Raw genomic sequence first — 19,851 nt, 5'->3', positions numbered from 1 at the left:
AATTAGAGCCTCGCTCCATTTGGTGTAGCTAGAATTACCCACCATCATAACAGGTGCCGGTCTTGTCGCAGTTGACATCGTTGCGCGTCATGTTGGTCAGGTTGGGGTCCTCGATGGTGTCCAGGCTGACGGGCAGGGTGTCGATCTTGTCCAGCGTGCCGGGTGGAGTGCTGCCAGAGCCAGCGCCAGCGCTTGCTGCCGACTTCTCGCACTGGTTCTCAAAGTACTGGCCAATGGGCTCGCCGTGATCGATCAGGGGGCGCTCGTGGTTCAGATAGGTGGATGGACCGTCGGGCAGGGTCTTGTGGTCCAAGTGATAGAGCCGGCAGTTGTACTGAGCGCCTTGGGGCTGGCCCAGGTAGAGGAAGGAGCGGCACAGGAATTCCGACTCGATTTCGCAGGCCAGGCGGCAGGCCGACTCTGAGGTCACCTGCAGCTCCTTGTCCGTGTAGTAGTGCAGTCCGACATATTGGGCCACCTTCTCCTCTGAGACGCCCATGCGTGCATTGGCAAAGGAGCGCGTGTTCTTGCAGGCCTGGGCGGGCTTCAGGCACAGATTCTCAAAGTAGTCCGTGCCCTGTGCATCCACCAGCTGGACGAACTGACCCGAGCTGCGGCGATCTGAGTCGCTGAGCACGCACTTCATGTTATTGTAGTCGTATTCGACGGAGCGGCAAATGAAACGCTTCTCGTTCAAGCAGGCGGACAGACAGGCCTCCTTGGTGCTGGTATAGATGAGGGCGTTGTCCAGGCCGCGGATGATCTTGTTGGGCACGCGCTCGAACGACCACGGGCGATGGCAAACGTTCTCGCTGCGCAGCTGCAGCTTCACCATGTAGTACATGTTGGCGGACCGCTGGGGCGCTGCGGATGGATTGGCTGCCGACGAGTCGTTCTGCAGCTGGCAGTGCGTCTCCTGCGACGGCGACAATGGATTCACGACAAAGCTAAAGGCGGCCGCCTGGCAGTCGGCCTCCTCGCGGCACCAGCCCTGGCACTCGTACAGCGACAGATTCTTGACGCTGTAGTACGTGGTGCCGGCGAAATCGTAGTCTGTCAGCTTCTCGAAGGCCATGCGGGCCGCGGCCTGGCCGGGCAGACCCATCAGCATGGCCAGTCCCAGCGCGAGGAGCAGCATCCCGTTAGAGATCGTTCTGTGTGTTTTGCTGCCTCGACTCCGGCTGCTGCTGCCGCTGCTGCTGCTGCTTGCTGCGGTTTGCATCTGCAAGTGAAAGAAATGAAAAAGAAGAAACGCCGATTAGTCGTGGCTTGTGGATCTCTCTTGGCCGCCAGGTGGCGTTTGGTGGCGGCGAGTGTTGACAGCCATGCAATACATCCGCTCCATTACACGCTTAACCGAGTCGCGAATCAGCGAACCAATAAGAACAAACGGCCAAGACTTTTGTCTTCAGTTCGTTGCCTGCATTCGCAAAGCGTTTAATGAGCTGCCCGGACGGAAATTACAAATGGCATGGAGCGGCGTTCCACTTGTACGCTCATCCCCCCTCCTTGCCCCACCCACCCTCTCTCACTCTCTCTCTCTCACTGTCTTTCTCTTTCTCTTATCGACAATTTGCGGTTTAGCGAATTCTAATGCTCGAAAGTTGGAAGAAAAACTGGGGCCTGACATTCCTGCGGCTTCCAGTCGAGCGTGCTGCAAATTGCTTTTTGCGGCTGACCCCCACAAATGGGGCAGATGCGGGGGCGCGCACATTGACCTGGCTGGCGAAGCGGGCTCACTGAAAAGCGAAAGCCCCGCCAACGCCAGCTGCCAACTTGCCAACTCATTCGCATTAATGGCGCAAATGAATTCACGACTCGAGTGCATGAATGATTCGAGTGCGCACTCACACGATTATCACCATTCATCCGCTCGTTCGCTCACTCGCCTGTTGAATCAATCAGGCGGGCCTGTCAATTGACTGCAAATACATTGGGGTATTATCTGTCGAGAGCCGTGAGTTGACTTGGCTGTTGCGGAGAGCTCAAAGCCCTAACTAACATCTTATCTAACTGTTTATTTGGTTAAGCTGCCTTTCTTGTTGGTTCCATTTGCAATCTCTGCTGTAAATCGCGTGACTAGGCTTTTTCTAATTTTCAATAAGATTATCATATCTGATGTTCTATATATCAAAGAGACTAGAAGGATCAGCTCCCTGGTAAGATCATATGTGATCTTTTCTTTATGCATGGGGGAATACCGGAATACCGGCTTTAGATCAAAGCAAACATAAAACTTCAAATGGGAAAAAAGTCTTTCCAGGCACCCAATGCAGCTCCATCAGGGCATGGCTCGCACTCGTATTGTTTATGGAGCATAAAATTCTGTTTAATTCACTTGTTATTCAAGACTATTTCAGCTCATCAGCTCAACGTGGCACTCGCAATGTATTCATTTGCATTCGAGTGCCCGCAAATGGAGATGCGGAAGTCTATTGACAGCGTTGCCATATTTGTGTGGAAAACGATGTTGTTAGCAGAGTGTCGATAACGATTAGCGATAGCAATGCCGATGAGCAGCTGGCGTTGCGTTTCAAGCATTCATTTGGCCATTCAATTTATGGTTTCTTAAACGCCCCCAATGATGGGCTCCCTGGCTCCCCTGGGACGGATGGACGGCATGGGCCATGCAATTATATTAACATATTCAATTCAATTTGTTTGCTTTGAACTGTCCCAGGCAAGTGGGCAGCCAGCCAAGCGCAATTATTTATACGACTGCATTTATTTTATTGCCGAGGCCAGGCCGGGCGAGGCGGGCAGCTGGACGAGGGTCTCTCGAATGATTACAGCGTAGGGAACGTGGCTATTACAAACAATATTAACTCAGAGCGCGCGCAACGAATGCGAGCAATCGTTGCCGCCATGTCCAATTGCAGCAGCAGCAGTTGCAGCAGCAACATGGCAAACATGAGCAACATTGACAACGACAACGACAACGACAACAGCAGCAGCAGGAGCAGCAGCAGCAACAAATGTATGAAATAGGTGGCAAGCAGAGGTCGCGGAATGTGTAGCGTGTTCTCAGCCAAAGCGACAGCAGCAGAAGCTAAAAAAACCAGCGACAACAACAGCAGCAACAAGAGATGCAACAGCAGCAATGGGAGCAGCAGCAGCAGGGGCAACAACTAGAACAGCAACAGCAACAAGAACTGCAACAACAACAAGAGCAACAACAGCAACAGCAGCAACAGCAGCCACCACCAGCATCGTAGGGAGTCGCCTCTTTTTAGCTCTGTTGCTGTTGCTGTTTTTTGCCTGCTGCTAGTTCGTGTTGTACAATTGGCAATCTGCATGAGAATCCCATCTGCAGCAGCTGCGGCTGAGAATGAAATGCGTTTGAATTGCAGCAGTGCACAGGGAGCCAATTACATGGCCACAGTCGAGCGATCTGCTTGCCCAGATAAAATGCAGAGCGCATGCGTTGCGCATTTGACGTCATTGCCACCGCGTTGCCTGTTGCAACTAGCCAACTGGCAACTGGCAAGTGGCAAGTGGTAAATAGTAAATGGCAAGTGCTGTCTGCTGCACAGTTCACGATTTGGTTTATTTATAGCCCGAATTGAGTTTATTTTTGGGGCGTCCTTGGCTTAAGCGCAGCTCTCATCTAATTTGACTTGCAACCGACAATGTGGCTGCCACATTTCTGCTGCAATTGCTGTTGGCTGTAATTGCAATTGATGTTGCTGTTGTTGTAGCTGCTGCTGATGCTGATGCCACTTGGCACTGGTAGCTCGAATCAGCTGCTAAATGTCGCCTCTAGCTGGCAGGAAACGGCAGCTGCTGCCATTGCAACATCTCACATACATGCATACAAACATATGTGCATGTGTGGCGCCACGCAGCAGCACCACCAAAATGCTCCCAGTGTTTGGGCTGTGGCGCTGCTCGCACCACATTGACGCACTGGTGGGCGTTGACCAGGACCCGGAGCGTTCAATCAGTGCGAATGCAACTAACGCTGATAAAAACAACAAGCGAATGTGCTAATGGCGAGCATACACGATATGTAGATACCCTGTAGCATGCTCTGGTGCTAATAGAGCGTGATAATATGAGGGCGAAATTTCAATAAAATATTTCACTTATTTGATCTGTCTAAAATGGATGCACCAGCCACAGATTTCAGGTTTGTATCTAGTGAGCAGCTGGAAGCGGCTTCAATGGAATAGTGATAATAATCGATATTTATCGATTTCGCTTATATGGATGTATCTGGGCATGGAATCATCGCTTTCAGGCAGCGTTGCTCCTAACATAAATGAAACCCTAACTATTTATATTCATGTTATGTATACTACCCCTTCTTGAATGAGTACAGGGTATAAAAAGTAAAATATGAGTGCAATATGCGTTGCTTGGCTTGTGAGCGTCAGTATGGGAATGGGAATGGGAATGGGAATGGGTGTGGGTTTTCGTATTGCCACGATCATGGACAGAGCTCGGAGTATGGCTGCTTGAGTGTACTCATCCCAATCTGCTGTTGGCTCAGTTAGCTGCTGCTCGGCCTGGTCAGTGGCGCATACTTAGTTAGATGGATGGTGTAGAGCCGGGTAACCGGCAATCAAGAAAATTGTACGCTTGCCCCCCAATGGCAATGGCAATGGCAATGTTCTGGGGGAGGCTGGGAACGGGCGCTCACTACGTTTGGCCTGTCCCTACCTCGCCTCGCCCTCTCTCTCTCCCCCTATCCCTCACCCTATCCCTCTCGCTGTCTTTCTCTTTCTCTGTAAGCTTGGACGCCCTGTGGCTGAGCAGCAGGCAACAAGCTAAAGGTTATCATTAGGCACGTTTACTTCCTCCTCGCGTATGGCCTCTAATTACGAGGCAGCTGAGCAAGTGAATGCCACGGCCTGTTACAAGATAGTACTGGAAGAAGATGAAGTCGAAGAAGAACACGGAGAAGAAGAAGAAGAAGCAGAAGCAGAGCGACAACAACAGCAACATATGAGCAACATTAGATGAGCGTTAGAAGAAACAAAGCAAAGAGAAGGCGAAAAGAAAAGCCGCCAAAGGTCACTCCGTTAGCCCAATCAAAAAGAAAAGCTTACGAGCAAAAGTTAAAAAGAGCCGCAAAAGAGAAGAAGAATCAAACATAAATGAATCATTATAATTGTTCATATAAAAATACCATGAAACAATACAGAACTAGCGAAAGAAGAAACGGTAAATTAGATGCCCGAAAAAAAAAGAAAAAACGGTGATAAAGCGAATGGAACAAAGCAGTGAAAGTAATAATATGCAATTAACTCAATTAAGATGAAATGAGAGACGACCCTCAAAAAATATATTTTGATCAAAGAAAAGAAATTTGCAAGCTTCAACGGCATTTTTGTTTGTTTGCCTTTTCTTTTCTAATCTTTTAATACATACATACATACATACATACATACATACATACGTACATACATACATACATATTGTTAACACCAGAGGAGTTACAGTTTTAATTGGTCTAAGCGAAGGCTTTATCACGGCTCTATAAATATAAATCTCAATATCAATATGTAATTATGAGAAGCGCAGTTAGCCGACCCCTCGAGCTATTCGTGTCAATCAAATCGAATCAGAGATTCGATTTACTGTTATTGTTGTTGTATTCGGTCTTGATGTGTTTATTGAAGTGAGAGAGTGTGAAGAGTGGATAAAGATTTATGGGTTTACAGGTAGCAGCTGAAAGCCGTCATAGGAATGCGGAATCGGAACACTAGTTGATGTTTTGATGTAGATTGCGGTTTTGATTTTAAAATATTACTTAAATATTGGCAATTTACGCAGCACTACCAAACAGATATTCAAGTGTTAGCCAACACTGCTAAGCATTTACTGAAAATTGTAATTCGAATAGAAATCTTTGAAAGTCTTGAACAAAACCTTCACATGCAGCTGACTTTCCAGCTAACTCACTTCCTTTTGTTTGCTCTCTCGCTTACTCTTGCAGGCATCTCTTTCGATTTAGCTATTCTCCTTTCTTTGTTTTCTTTTTTGCATTTAGCCAACACTCGAAACTCAAGGCTTGACTCGTATCGAACATGCAAACTGTTCTAGTCGCATTCGTGGCTCTCGTGTGATTGAGTGTGTGTGTGCGTGTGTGTGTGTGTGTGTGTGTGCAGACGGATGTCTGGGCCTTACACCTTTGGCGTTGCAATCTGTTCACCCCGTTGGCCGACTGTCCACTCGATTGGCGGCGGAAATGGAGGCCTTTTCATATTTTTGCAATTTGTTGTCACAACACGCGAGTGTCTAAGTGAATGAGTGCATTTGTGAATGTGCGCAGTGTCTGACCCTCTCTCTTTTACTCTATATCCCTCTCTCTCTCTCTCTCTCTCGCACTCTGTGCGTTTTTCTGCTTGTTGCAATTATGCAATTTTCAATCATCGCAGTTTAAAGATGCGCAACGTGCAAGCGTTCAGCTTGAAGCACCTGCCATAAGCTCTATGCCCCTCTCTCTGTGTGTGTGTGTGTGTGTGTGTGTGTGTGCATGACTTTGCGTGTGTTTCGCCTATAGACACGCCGAGTCCCAGTTCCATTGCCCCGTTTCGCAACGCAATAGAAGTGCATTGCAATAATTGCTATCGAACAATGGAGCATCGCAAAACATGTCAAGGCGCAGGCGCAACACCTGAACGAGCTGCCAGCTGCCAGTTGCATGCAGCAAAATCTTGCCCGACTCTGCATCTGTGTGTGTGCGTGCGTGTGTGTGTGCATGAAAATATTAAAAGTTATAATTAAAAAAGAAAAAGGAGTGAATAGATGGTAGAAAAGCGTGAGCGAAGCTAACAGCTCGAAGCGATCTCTCGCTGGTGCAGCTAAATGCTCTGCTCTGCCACCTGGACCACATGCATATGCCAGGTAAGTGGCAAGAATTCAGTGCAAATTAAATGCGAAATTCCAGTTGCAGGCTGTACGAAGCCGAACGGAGGCTGGATGGCCTGCGCCTCTGCTGGATAATGACTGGCAAATTGCATTAGCATTGACAGCGACCGAAACTGAGCCAAGGCTGTGACATTGCCCGAGGCTGTGGATGCCAATGGATGCGGCTCTTATCTGCCACCTGGCACTAGCCCATCGAGCAATCCAACAATTGCGGACCATAATAATATAATTTGATGTATATGTGTTAGAGTTAATATATTAATTATAGTTAGTCAGGGATGTGGCTAAGTATGCTACCCATAATATATAATGATGTATGCTAGAGTAATGTTAGTTAATATACTAATTAATGTTAGTCAGGGATGTGGTCAAGTAGGATTCGCATGGCCTTTGGCTACGACACGACTGCATCCGCTCATTATCCCTTTACTGATAGCTGCCACCTGCTTCCTATATGGCCTCAAGTCAGCAAATCAAGTACTACGTATTTTAATGGAATTTATATTTAAATAAAATTTAAAATCTCTTGTTGAAATGATAGCAAAAATTATACAATAAAAATTAAAAATATTTATAAATAAATAAAAAAAATGTGAACATAAATTTAATAAATAATTTAGTAATATATTGTATATTATAATATACTCATATATAATCTAACAAATAATTCCAAAGAAATTGCGCGAAAAACAAATGACTTAGAACACAAACTTGTTTGCTAGATGCAGCTCTACTCTTTCTCTCTCGCTCTGTCTCTCTCTCCCTCTCTCTCGCGCTGTGTCTTTTCATATGTATATGCTATTAAATGCCGTTACTAATTTGTAAAGTTGACACCCACTTAAAAACGAGCCCAGCTCTGGATTCCATCCCCATCGCTGGCATCAGGCGCGGCACATTATGATTGAAAGAGAAAGAGAAACGGGCTGACTGGCTGCCTGGCTGCTTGTCATGGACAATGTGGCCTGACCGGGATGTGCCACAGGTGTTGCATCTGGCAGAGGCAGTGGCAGTGGCAGCAGCGTTCAATTTAGTGGCCAGCGCTGCGAATTTTATGCCAAAAGTGCAAATCGAAACCGAAAAAAAAACGGCTAAATAAAATAAAACTGGCCGGAAAAAAGAGGTGCAGAGAAAGGCGCTGGACCAGGTACGCGGCTGGCTGATTGCCTGCCGCTGGCAAAAGCTATTTATGTTTGTGTGTGCACTGCTATTGTGGCTTAGAACCGGAAATTTATTGCATAACAAGTTGATATCACATGCTAGCCTGAACTGAGCTGAGGATGTGGCCAGGCTCAGGCTCAGGCTCAGTTCGAGCTTGAGCACCGCCTGCCCCAAGGTTGTTTAGCCACACTTAAGAAATAGGGATACGGGCAGCAGCCGCTGATAGATGGATCAGTGGCAGAGAGAGATAGAGAGAGGGCTAGCAGGAGGCGGAGGGCTGGTCTGGTCTGGGCTAAGCATATTTGAAAGTGCATCGCGCGTTCGACTGATGCAGGCGCAAGATATGCGGGCAACAAAATGCTAAAAAACGGGTGTGGCATTGCCCACGCTGCGACGACGACGACGCCGACTGCGACAGCGACTGCGATTGCGACTGTTAGGGGCATTCGATGTTGGGTCACACATTTCATAAATTCTTCTTGGAATGGCCAACAGATTGTCTGCAGCATGCAAATGCAGCTGTCAGCGCGAGAAAGAGAGAGATATAGCGAGATATAGAGAGAGATGGGTAGCTGGCATTGTGGGTGTGGAGGAGCGCACAATCGATCGTTCAATTGTCTGGGCGCATGTTTGGCAACTTGATTCCGATCAGCTGTGTGGGCCGCGGCTCATTCGTGGAAGCGGCAGCCAGCACGACTCCACGCCGCGCCGCTGCCACAGCCAGCTTGGCCAGCTTGGGTACGCGGAAGTTATGCCACAAAAAGCCATTAGCCAGCAGCAGCAGCAGCAGAGGCAGCAGCAGCAGCAGCAGAGGCAACAAAGAACAGGAGTCATTAGAGCGCATTTGAGTTGCGGAATGCGGCAAACGAAGATGCAGCTGACAGGGGGGTGGGGTAGATGAGCACTTGTGGCAGTTAGGGCAAGCTGTGCTGCAAGTGGTGCAAGTGCAGCGTTGCATGATTTATGGCAATTATGATGATGACGCGGCTTCAATGCGCTCACAAATTACAATTAATTGCAAACGCTGACCCCAGCCCAGCCCAGCCCACAACAATGCCGCCGCCGCCGCCACCTCCTGCCCCATCTGCCCCCATTGGGGCCAACAAGTGGAACGCATGTTATGACAGGCCATTTGATCTATTGAACCAATGCACAGATCAGCCAACAAATGAAAGTGATTAGCGGCGGAGTGCTCCCAGTAAACGAAATGAAATATGTTCAGGTACATGAAGAGCTGCCTTTGTAACTGGGCAATGTGATAATTGAGTAAGTATATTATGAAGTGCAATGAAATATGTTCAAAGAGCTCAAAGAGTTGGCTCTGTAACTGGCTAATGCATCATATTACCTGGCTAAGTACTTGACAAAGAGAAGGCTATTTTAAGAAGATTTACAAGGGAATTTTACGTGGGGTGGAACTTCTTCTCACGCTGCTTACGGCTCTTTGCAACAGTGTTTTCCAGCACTACTACAGCGGCTATCAATACCATTTTAGAGATGCATTTGCAATGAATATGAATAATAACTATGAATAATGAATATGAATAATAAAGATGGAAAGCTCTTTCAAGCAGCTTTCAGGTGTATGGATTAAGATTCAAGCTTTTAGTTTATTAGTTATATATAGAGATAGAGAGAGAGAGAGAGAGAGAGAGAGAGAGAGAGAGAGCGAGATTCCTAATTAGCCTTCTGTAAGCCTGAAGCTTGACTGACAGTGATACATCAATAGTGAAAGCTTTAAGCTTTCAGATTTGATGTGTTTACAGATTAAAGTCTGATATGCTGCAGTCTTAAAATCAGTCTTAAATCTATTAACTCGAATTAAAGCAGCTTTATGCTTTCACTCAGCATCAGGCTGGACTGGATTTGCTCTTTGTGCTCCGCAATTGAGATCAGTCTGCATGAAGCTTCAAGTGACTTCAATGTGACTTTAAGCCAGCCAGTCAGGCTTCATAAGCTAAATAAAGCTCATCCCAGCGCCTCTATATATATAGAAGTCCTATACATATCGAATTGTTCAGCATGACAGCTTGTTATGATAGACGGAACTATGTTATCTTATCTGCTGGAGCAGGCAGTTGCTGGGCTGTTGGCTTGTTTGTTCTGTGAGCGTGTATTTTTAGCCGAGGCATTGGCTCATTACAACAAGCCCTGACACTTTACCAGCTGCAACAGTTGCTGGCGCTATACCAGCAGCAGCAGCAGCAGCCGCTGCAAGAGCTCATTAAAAATTGTTGCAATTTAAAGTTGTGGCGGCCTATTTTTAAATGCAAAACTCGCGCGGCCGCACGACAAGACAATCAGGACATGGAAATAATTGAATGCGCCACGGCGCAACAGAGAGAGAGAGACAGAGAGAGGGAGAGAGAGAGAGAGAGAGAGAGAGAGGGAGAGAGAGAAGCTGTGTAACAACGGCAACTTTGGCATTGCTAAAGATGCCACATGAAGATGACCAATTTGCTTGCAACATGGCAACATGCCACAGCCAGCAGCAGCAGAGGCAGCAGCAGCAGTCAGCCAACTCGATAAGCAAATGCGACCAACTGTGCATGTGTGTGTGTGTGTGCTACTAAGTGGCCCATTGTGGCTCATTTCGCAGTTGCAATTTTAAAAACCAGCATTTAATTAAACCACAGCGGGATAGAGGGCGAGCCGCAAGGCAGGAGGCATGAGGCAGGAGGCAGGAGGCAGGAGGCGGGAGGCGGGAGGAGATGCTTGCGGATGGGAGCTAAATGCCGCACGTGACGCTGCAACTGGCAGTGGAATGGAATGCCATGTTGCATGCTGAATGATTGTGCATGTTTCGTATGTGTTGTGTTTGCCAAGAATTATGTTCTGTGTGATTTTGATGGCATTTTACACACACACATATATATATACACTCGTACACACACATGCACACTCACACCTTCCCCATTTGCGGCTTGAAAATGTAGCACGCAACGGGGCAGAGTGAAAGAGGCAGCTAGTTGAAGCATGCGCCGCATTTGATTAAGTCAATGGTGCGAAAGCAAAGGTAACAGACAAACTGAATGATCGACTAACAGATGCCCTGTAAGTATAGCCACTCATATGAATATAATATAGTTCAGTTCATATTCGATATTAAAGCAGTATATGCATGTTTTCTGCATAAGATTGCTCTTCATATTCGAAAAGTTATACAACTATCTAACTACCTATATATACTATACACTATCGATCTAGATATAGTATAGACTTTCGCTATATACTAAGGTTATTTATTGATATCAGCCTCCATTTGCTTCCTTTTAGAGGGTATTCTCTATGGGTGTAATTTCCATTTACAGGGTATTCCCTATGGGTGTAATGGCATGCAGAACACGCTGTGGCATGATTGATCGCAGCAACACTGTTGTCATTTGCCAATGTGTTTGCTTAAACATTAATAACAACACTCGGGTTGCAGCTGCTGTGGCAAACGAAAGACTTAGGCAAGAAACTTGCGCTGATTTATATATGCACAGCTTTTCTTTTCTTTTTTTTTTTTTTTTTGCACGTTAAATGTTTTGATGGTCAACTATGCAGCTGCTGCTGGTGTTGCCGTTGTTCATCATTTATTACTATCAAATGGAAATTGCTGTGGCTGCTTGCAGCAGCAGCAGAGGCAGCGGCAACTGTTGCTGGGGCTGCTTCATTAGGCAGCTATTAGGCTTTAATGACCAGAGCGAACAAAAAGATGAGCGTGGCCGGGGAAGATTAAGCGCCAAGATCAATGGGTGCGTCGTTTGGCACCTAAAAATTGTTGCCGCTGCCGCTGCTGTTGCTATTGCTATTGCTATAGCTGTTGGGCCCTAACTGTATGCGCTATTAGGCAAATCGGCTTAGAAAGCCAATGTCAGCAATTGGAATTGCTGAAAAAGAAATTACGGGCATTTGTAACAATTATTTGCCATTATCAATGAAATGTAATGAAATGAAATGAAAGCGCCGCTCGTTCAAATAAAAAACATTCCAAAGCGTGGCCCGCCCCTTGCGCCTTGGCCGCTTGTGGCCCCTGACCCTGCTTGACGTTTTTAGCCGAATTAAAAGAAAGCGGGAAAATCCAATAAGAAAATTGAATGTGCTCGTAATGTGCGTAAATTGAGAGCTACAAAGGGGGAGACAGCGGAAGAGCGAGAGCGACAGCGAGAGAGTCAGACTGTAGAGTAGATTGTAGAAGCAAGCGGAAGAGGGTGACTGAGAGACAGGGAAAGAGAGAGAGAGGGAGAGAGAAAGAGAGAGACAGACGCTGCGACTGAATGAATGAGTGTTATTTGTTTAAGTTGGCTTTAACAGCTTGAGGCCGTTGCCGTTAGTTGACCTGGTTAAGCGCTTGAGATAAGCGTTAGAATACAGCAACAACGGAAATCAGGTAACAACAACATCAGCAGCAGCAATAGCAACAGCAACAGGGCAACAGGCAACTAAAGATCTTTGAGAAATGACTGCATAACTCAGTCGCAATCGCTGTCGCTGCAGTCGCTGAGAGCAGACAGGCGATCAGCCAAGCGATAGCAACAGTTGTTGCAGCTTCAAATTGTTATTGCTGTTTGCTGTTGTTGCTCTCTGCTGTTTGCTGCTGCCCATCACAATGGGATTTCGATTTGAATTGGGCAGCAAATTGTTGCCACGAAAGGTCGCCACATAATCCGCAGCAGCTACGCACGTAGCAGCAGCCCAGGCAGCCCAGGCAGCCCAAACAGCCCAACAGCACTGCGGCATCAACTGGGCAGGGAATAAGTGGACGAACGCGACTGCCAGGGCTGTCATTAGGCGCATCATCATCATCATCATCATCAGACGGCTGATCATCATGATTTGATCGGGGCTTAATGATAATGCATTTGGCATTTTGTTTGCTCAATTCTCGTGAGGCTGCTGCATAGACGCAGCATCTTAATGACGCACAATTGCTGAGGACAACGCTGAAGATATGCAGAGCTTGGGCTGAGTTTCTTTGCAAATCGGCTCGCTAGACTCCAGACTCCCAACTCTATAGAATGCTGACACTTTCTGTACTTTTGCTGTCTTTTTTATTGAAGTGAACTTCATAGTTTGCCGGAAATGATTTTCTTATTATGTGTTTTTCTCACTCTCTAGTTTCACTGTCAAGTGAAATAAAAAGTGGCTAAAGGCTGATGATGTTGTGCGTATAACACTTATCGATGAATAGACTACATGCATTTATCGATAGGTTCTTTACGCTTCGGCTTCAACTCTTAATTCCAATGAACCGGCTTAAGGGCAACAAATTTACAACTCAATTCAATTCACCTCTCGACTCATAAGCCCATCCATCCTTCAAGATAATTCGACAGAATTGCTGCATCACAATCTAACAACTTCATTCGATAGATCAATCAACTCGATGAGAGCTATCGATAAATGCTTGCTCACTTGCACTCAACGATAAGCATTTCAAGCAGCACTCAATCAACGTCTGAGCAAACATTTATCGCCGCACTAATCGATAAATTAACGCAATGTCGGCCAGAGTCACTCGTTCCAGTTGGCACTCGGCCCAGTTGGCGCAGGTGTCAAGATAGCGACAATTGATCGCTGGGAAAGTGCGTTGGCTGGAAAGTGCTCGAGCTGTAGCTGCTGCTGACTCTTTCTCTTTTTATTTTACTTTTTTATTGACAGCGGCGTGTTGCAGTTGCAACGATTAGAAGCCAACACACACACACAGACATACAGCGACAACAAGCTACCAAAGGCGGTCACATCACATGGAAGTGGGCCAAGTTCTGTGTCGGCGTTGCCAACTCACACACACACACACAAACATACTCAAGTGGAAGAGAGTCTTTGGTTCGCTGTCAAGATTCGGGTTGAGTCGAGCTGCCTGGTCATGCAAATTCGTAAGTGTTTCTGGGTCAGCCGGATATACGAGTGCATTTTCGGCTGTTGAGTTTTCTTTTAGCCGGGCGCCTCATTTGGCATTTGACGCGATCTTGGCGGCCAAATCAAACCAGTTTCGTGTGCAGCATGCGCAGCGCTGATTGAGCCGACTTCCCTCTCCCTCTCCCCCAATTCACAGCTCCATGCCCTAAGCCCAAGACAGCTGGCTGTCAGTCAGCAAAAGAATTTTTGCGGTCAAGCGCTGTAGCTGGCGCTGTGCATATATTTATCGATAACTCAGCTATATATATAGCTTAGAGAAAATGTAATTATTTATTTAATTAATAAATGTAATTATCTAATTAGACTTTAAAGACATTTCTTTGCAGTTGTTAAGCCTATATATGATTGAATCTTCTGATTTTATCGATTATCGATTTGTTCTTATTACATTCTCAAGAAGTTTACATTAGAAATTGAAGAATAAATCCGTTATATATTAAATTTGAAAACATATCGGTAAAATATCGATCATATATCGATAACATATCGATACATATTTGTAAAATCTTTCTGTCTTTTTCATATTTCTTTCTAAAAGTTTCACATATTTCTGTTATATTTATCGATAATTTTCCATGTCGTAGCGTTTATTTTTACAACCCAATTGCGGGCATTCAATTTGTTCAGTCGCCTTAACATTTCGCTGCGGTTTACCCCACCTGCCCCTGTATCTCTTTCTCTTTCTCACTCTCTCGCTCTCGCTCACTTGTTGAAAGTCAAAAATTTTTTGCTCTTTGCTCTGATTTTCACTTCAGCTGGCATTTCTTTTGGCTTAGTTTTCTTTTATTTTCTTTTTAGACTCTAATTGCCAAGTCTTGTTTATTTATTTATTTTTTTCTTGTAAATTTGTCGCTTGGCTTTGTTTGCTTTGGCTCTGGCTCTGGTTGTATGTGGAGCAGAGCAACATAGTTAACCTGTGTCGCTGCCACACTGCCACTCGCTTGTTGCCTCTCTCACTCCTCCTTCTATCGCTATCTCACTCTCGTTCTGCATATAAAGCACAACGTGCGCTGTCAAAAGGTTTCTATTGAACCTTTCGGCTCACATTTATTGAAATTTTCTTGTCGCTTGAGAACTTTTCATTTTCATTTTCATAGGCCGTGTTGTTGTTGTTGCTGTTGCTGTTATTGTTGTACATTTATAATGCGCATCGCTGTTGGCACGACCTCAGACAATTTCTGGCCGCGGCAGCACGGCGCTGTGTACCAATTTTTAGTTCCAATGCTTGGCTCATTCACATGCCACTCAGCTTGGCGGGCCGAGAGAGGAGCGGGGGGAGCGCGGAGGCGAGGCGAAGTGGGGGCAACAACATTGGCCGGGATCGTGGCTTCAAATTCATTGGCATGCCAACATGTGCTGCTCCGGCCGTTGTCATATGCCCACTGCCCGCCGCCTGTCGCCCCCCCTGCCGCCCACCGCCCAGACTTTGCTTTATTTAGCACTTGGCTGCACTGCTACTGCCGCTGCTGCCGCCGCTGCTGCTACTGCTGCTGTTCCTTGACAGTCGCGACTTTTTTTGTTTTGGTTTTTTTTATCCAACACATATTCGCGTACATGTTCCAAATGTCTCAAACAAGGCCTGTCCGTCGCTTCGTTCGTGCAAACGTGCTCGACATGCACAGAATTCAATAAATAAAATGATTTCGGTGAAAGCGAAGCGGGCATAGAACGAACCACAGCAGAAGTCGTGTCGTCGCTAATGGCCAAGACAGCGCCAGGAAAGCCCAACAGTCCAACACCAACGGTCCCCCAACACCCCCTCAACAACGCCTCAGCACAGCTTGGGTCTTAAAGACTTTGCATAGCTATGCATTGCTGTCGATTTTCGCTAACGTTTTCCCATTATCTACGAGTCGTTAAAGCGACAGACAGAGAGACAGAGAGAGAGAGAGAGAGAGAGGGAGAGAGATGGTGACGCATATCCATCAAGATGTTAAATGAGTTATGTGCATGGTAATGCATGGCGACACAAGTGATTCAAGTGAATCATAAATTCGCTTTGCTCTCCAATTAATTGTCGCGAAACAAGCGGCGCAAATCAATGAAATTGTTGAAAGTGAAAGAAAAAAGCCGAAAAAGAGAGGGAGACAGAGAGAGACAGAAAAAATAAAAAATAAGAAAAATAACGAAAATGAAATGCGAAACATGCAAGAATAATAAATAACTTAAGTCTGTTTTCTTCCCATTTTTGCGTTTTCATTTTTTTTTTTTTTTTTTTTTTTTGTGATCTTACCTTTTTTTTTGCACAGAAATTTGCTTTCGTTGTAGAATCTGAAAGTAAAAGCAAAAGTTGTTGAACAGGTTAATAATAAGCGAAAATTGATGGACAGCCAAAGAGTTTAAAGAAACTTCGATTGGCTGCGGCAAAAGCCCGAAGAAAAACAAAGCTATAGCTTGATAGGGCAGATCTTAGATATCAGATATATGTACGTATGTCTAGCTAAATGTAAGCTCCTAGTGATATGATTTTATGCTGAGCTGAAGCTGAACAAAATGTTGTTAGATTATTTGATAAATGATCTTTCGCCAGCTGCATTAGACGGCGCGTTTGTCGCTTAAGTCATTTGTTTGCCGGTTTCTCTACGTTTCCTCTGGAGCTCTTCCTTTTGTGGCAGCCGCTTCTTCGGCTCTAATAAGATCATAAAATGGAAAACAACAGCAAATTGGCATAATAAAAGCATGAGCATGAAATTAAGCTAAAGCCCGCATCATTCTGCCCAGTTACAGTTACTGCTTCTTTCTTCTTCTGCTGTTTTCTGTTGGTTGTTTTTTTGCTTCAGGGCAAACGCGTATCGCTTCAGTGTCGTGGTAAATTACCGTTACCTAATGACACACGACACGTACCAGAACGCGGCTGCGCGGCGGAGAGCAGAGGGTACGGCATATGGGGTATAGAGGGCGCTGGCCCGCTTCCAAACGTGCCGCAGACCCCGGCGATGAGATAAGCCTCACAGCAAAAGCCACAGAGCCAGAGACAGAGCCACAGCAGCTGAACAGCAGCGGCTAGAAGCAAAAGCCGCCGCTGTTCAGCTGCTTGGCCAGAATCATAATGGAGCTGCGCATAGTGAAAGTTAATTGAATTGCCTGCCTTCTGCCTTATGCCTTCTGGCTGCCTACTCAGTTGGCCATCAGAATACATAGAAGCTGACGGTTATTAGTTGCTCGAGTGGAGTTCCTCAACCTCTCGAACCAGCTCAATTGTTATGCTGACTCTGATCAGAGCCGATTGGCCTGGCCTTTGCCAGCATAATCCGTAAAGAAGAAGCCGCGTGATATTTGACGTCGACTCAGTTTACATATGGATCGAGCTCAGTTATGGCAAATTGAACTAGTTCCATGCAAGATCTGGCTTGGGGCTAACTAGAGTTAGTCTAGATATAGTTTTAACGGACGGATAGATTCTGAGTTTGCTCATAAATGATTCAGTCCATATTAAACTAATATTCTATAATATTCATATATTAAAATATTTTCAAATTAACATATTTATATCTAGTTCATGAAGTTTGAAAATTCTTCTTAATGTTATTTTTCATTAAAAGATTCTGCATTTGAAATTAGGGAAGTCCAATGTACATATTTATATTTGTTATTTTTTAGCATTTTTCAGTTAGTCAGAATTATCGTTAGGTTCGTCGCTGCTGTGGTTCGTGTAAGTTTCATGGAATTGTGTAGATCTCTAGCTAGATAGATTAATTTTCAAGAAGTTCTGTGCGGACATCTACAGTTATTCATTGGCTTTGTGTGGATCCATACGATATTTTGATCTGTTTAGATCTGCCACAATATAGCCTGAGCCCAGTAGGTTCCCATTGAATCGCAGAGAGTTCTGTCAATCTCACATTTCTGTTCAGTTCAGTTCCAGCTAATCTAGGCTGGCATATTCTTGCGGCTTTCCGCTATGCTCCAGTGTCTAAGCTAACGGCTTTATAAACTTATAAATCCCGGGAAAACGAACAATGTTTAACGCATAATCAACTCGGGCGAATCTGGCAAACAGGCCCAGTTTCACGCTAACTTTGAGCTCTGTAACCGAATTGCGTTCGCTTCGCATAAATTGTTCCCGCTGCCCAGCAACGGGCACTTTGCAGCTCTTTATAATAAACAAAAAGGAAATGTATATATACATATATATGTATGTATGCATGTGTATGCGGCAAAAAATTGTTATGCATGGCAATTTTCCATTTTGAAGCCTCTGCGTTTTAATGCCATGAATTACATTTGACTCGCAGTTCTTGGCCTCGTCCAGACGCGGGCCAGCCTCTCTGCATTGTTGTGGCCAGCAGAGCAGGGGTGGGCGGCAGGGCCAGAGCCAAAAGTGAAATATTTTAAACACCACCGAGTAGCTATGAGTACGTGCCGTGTGAGATGATATCTAAGAACCCAAATGGTCTTAGCCAGCTGCTCTTCTTCTGCTACTCCTGCTACTCGAATGCCATACCAAGTGCCAGCGCTTGGTGTTGCAGTGTCAGTTTTGCATCTGTAAACAGAGCGAAACGTGGCCAAAACTCACACACACACACACATACAGACACACATTTATACAGAAGTATAGTTGGCAATTGCAGTTGCAGTTGCAGTTGCATTTGGCAGTTGGGCGTGGACACGCTGAACAGATTTGCATAGCTACAGCTGGGGCCTAACGGGGCCCAACCTTTTACCGACCCCAAGGTATTTGGTTACCTTATGCAAATTCAGCCAGCAAATTCATGGGCATTGCCCAACGGATATGGACTATGCGGTTATTACCATTTATAGCGTTCAGCCACGGCTATGAACCGTAGCTGAATGCCAACGGGCCAAGTGCAACTGCAGCAGATATCCGGATACCAGATACCATATACCAGATTCCAGATACCAAGGGCTGCTGCATACAGATTCCGAGCAGAGCTATAACATTTCTATTGCTTCTGTTGTGCCAAGTGCTTTGGCTCCAACACTTGAGAAGGATATGCCTCAGGCTCAGCTTAAATAGAGGCTGAGTCAATCAGCTGATTCATATTTGATGCTGTTGATGATATATACATACACTCATATATGTATATACTAAACCTATGTATATATATCTGTTTCCATATCTAACTATTCATACTTGGCTCAGCTGCGTGCAAGCAGGCCCCACTTTAATTCGAATCTATAGATAGCTCTGCGCACATTGTGTGTTCCAGCCAAAGGTTCAATTGAGTGACCCTGCCTCGCCTGCTCCTGCTCCGGCGCTGCCTCCCTTGAGGCCTGTTTGTGTTGTGCTGCTGGTGCAACAGTTGCTCTTGTTAACCCCGAGAGAGAGAGAGAGAGAGAGAGAGAGCGGGAGAGAGAGGGATAGAGAGAGATGTGGAGTGTCTTGTTGCACATCCTATAGCAAGCAGACAACAGCTAGCGAAATCCTGTACTGGCCTGGCAGGAGCAACAGCAACTCGACACCAAATGGTCGCCATTATCCAAATGGCTGACATGCAACGACATTGATGATGTAGTTCTCTAACCAGTGACCAGCCCAGCCTCACATCTCCTACCTCTCTCCCCCCTCCCTCCCCCCACACTCTAACTGGCAGCTCCTCCAGTTGCCAGTTTTGGTCTTGTTGCTTGGTTGTTTGGTCTGTTCTAATTGCTGTTTGCCTCGTGTTTTAGCTCGTTCGGTTTGGGGGATTTGCCTCTGCCCCTCTCTCTCTCTCTCTGTGTGTGTGTGTGTGTCGCTGGGGTGTTTAACTGCGATTTGAGTCACGTTTCATTACTCGTGATGCCAGACAGTAATCACTTGATTTTCCAGCCATTTGCCGGCCTGTTTTTGGTGTTGACTCTGCCAAAGACAAAGCTGCGGCCAGAGTAGATGCCAGAGTCACGTCCAATTTGATTTTGTTTCTCTTCTTCTTCTTCCACTTCTTTTTTTTTTTTTTTTTTTTTTTTTTT

At 45.7% G+C, this 19,851-nt stretch overlaps 1 protein-coding gene across 2 annotated transcripts in view; it reads right to left on the bottom strand.

The window, feature by feature from the left end:
- The window catches only part of tyn (trynity), a 40,760-nt gene that overhangs the window by 3,326 nt on the left and 17,583 nt on the right, over nt 1–19,851 (bottom strand). For both annotated transcript variants that reach the window (XM_018017074.2, XM_089475605.1), the window contains 2 exons: nt 16,175–16,212; nt 43–1,222 (listed from right to left, as the gene is read on the bottom strand). In XM_018017074.2, coding sequence (XP_017872563.1) covers nt 43–1,222 — 1,180 coding nt within the window. In that variant the 5' untranslated portion in view covers nt 16,175–16,212. The remainder of the gene's footprint in view (nt 1–42; nt 1,223–16,174; nt 16,213–19,851) is intronic.

This window comes from Drosophila arizonae, chromosome X (assembly GCF_054131065.1).
Source record: "Drosophila arizonae isolate 15081-1271.41 chromosome X, UAZ_ARI_1.0, whole genome shotgun sequence".
Classification (NCBI taxonomy): Eukaryota; Metazoa; Arthropoda; class Insecta; order Diptera; family Drosophilidae; genus Drosophila; species Drosophila arizonae.
Note: the sequence above shows the minus strand (reverse complement) of the source record. Positions and strands in the feature narration are given on the sequence as shown.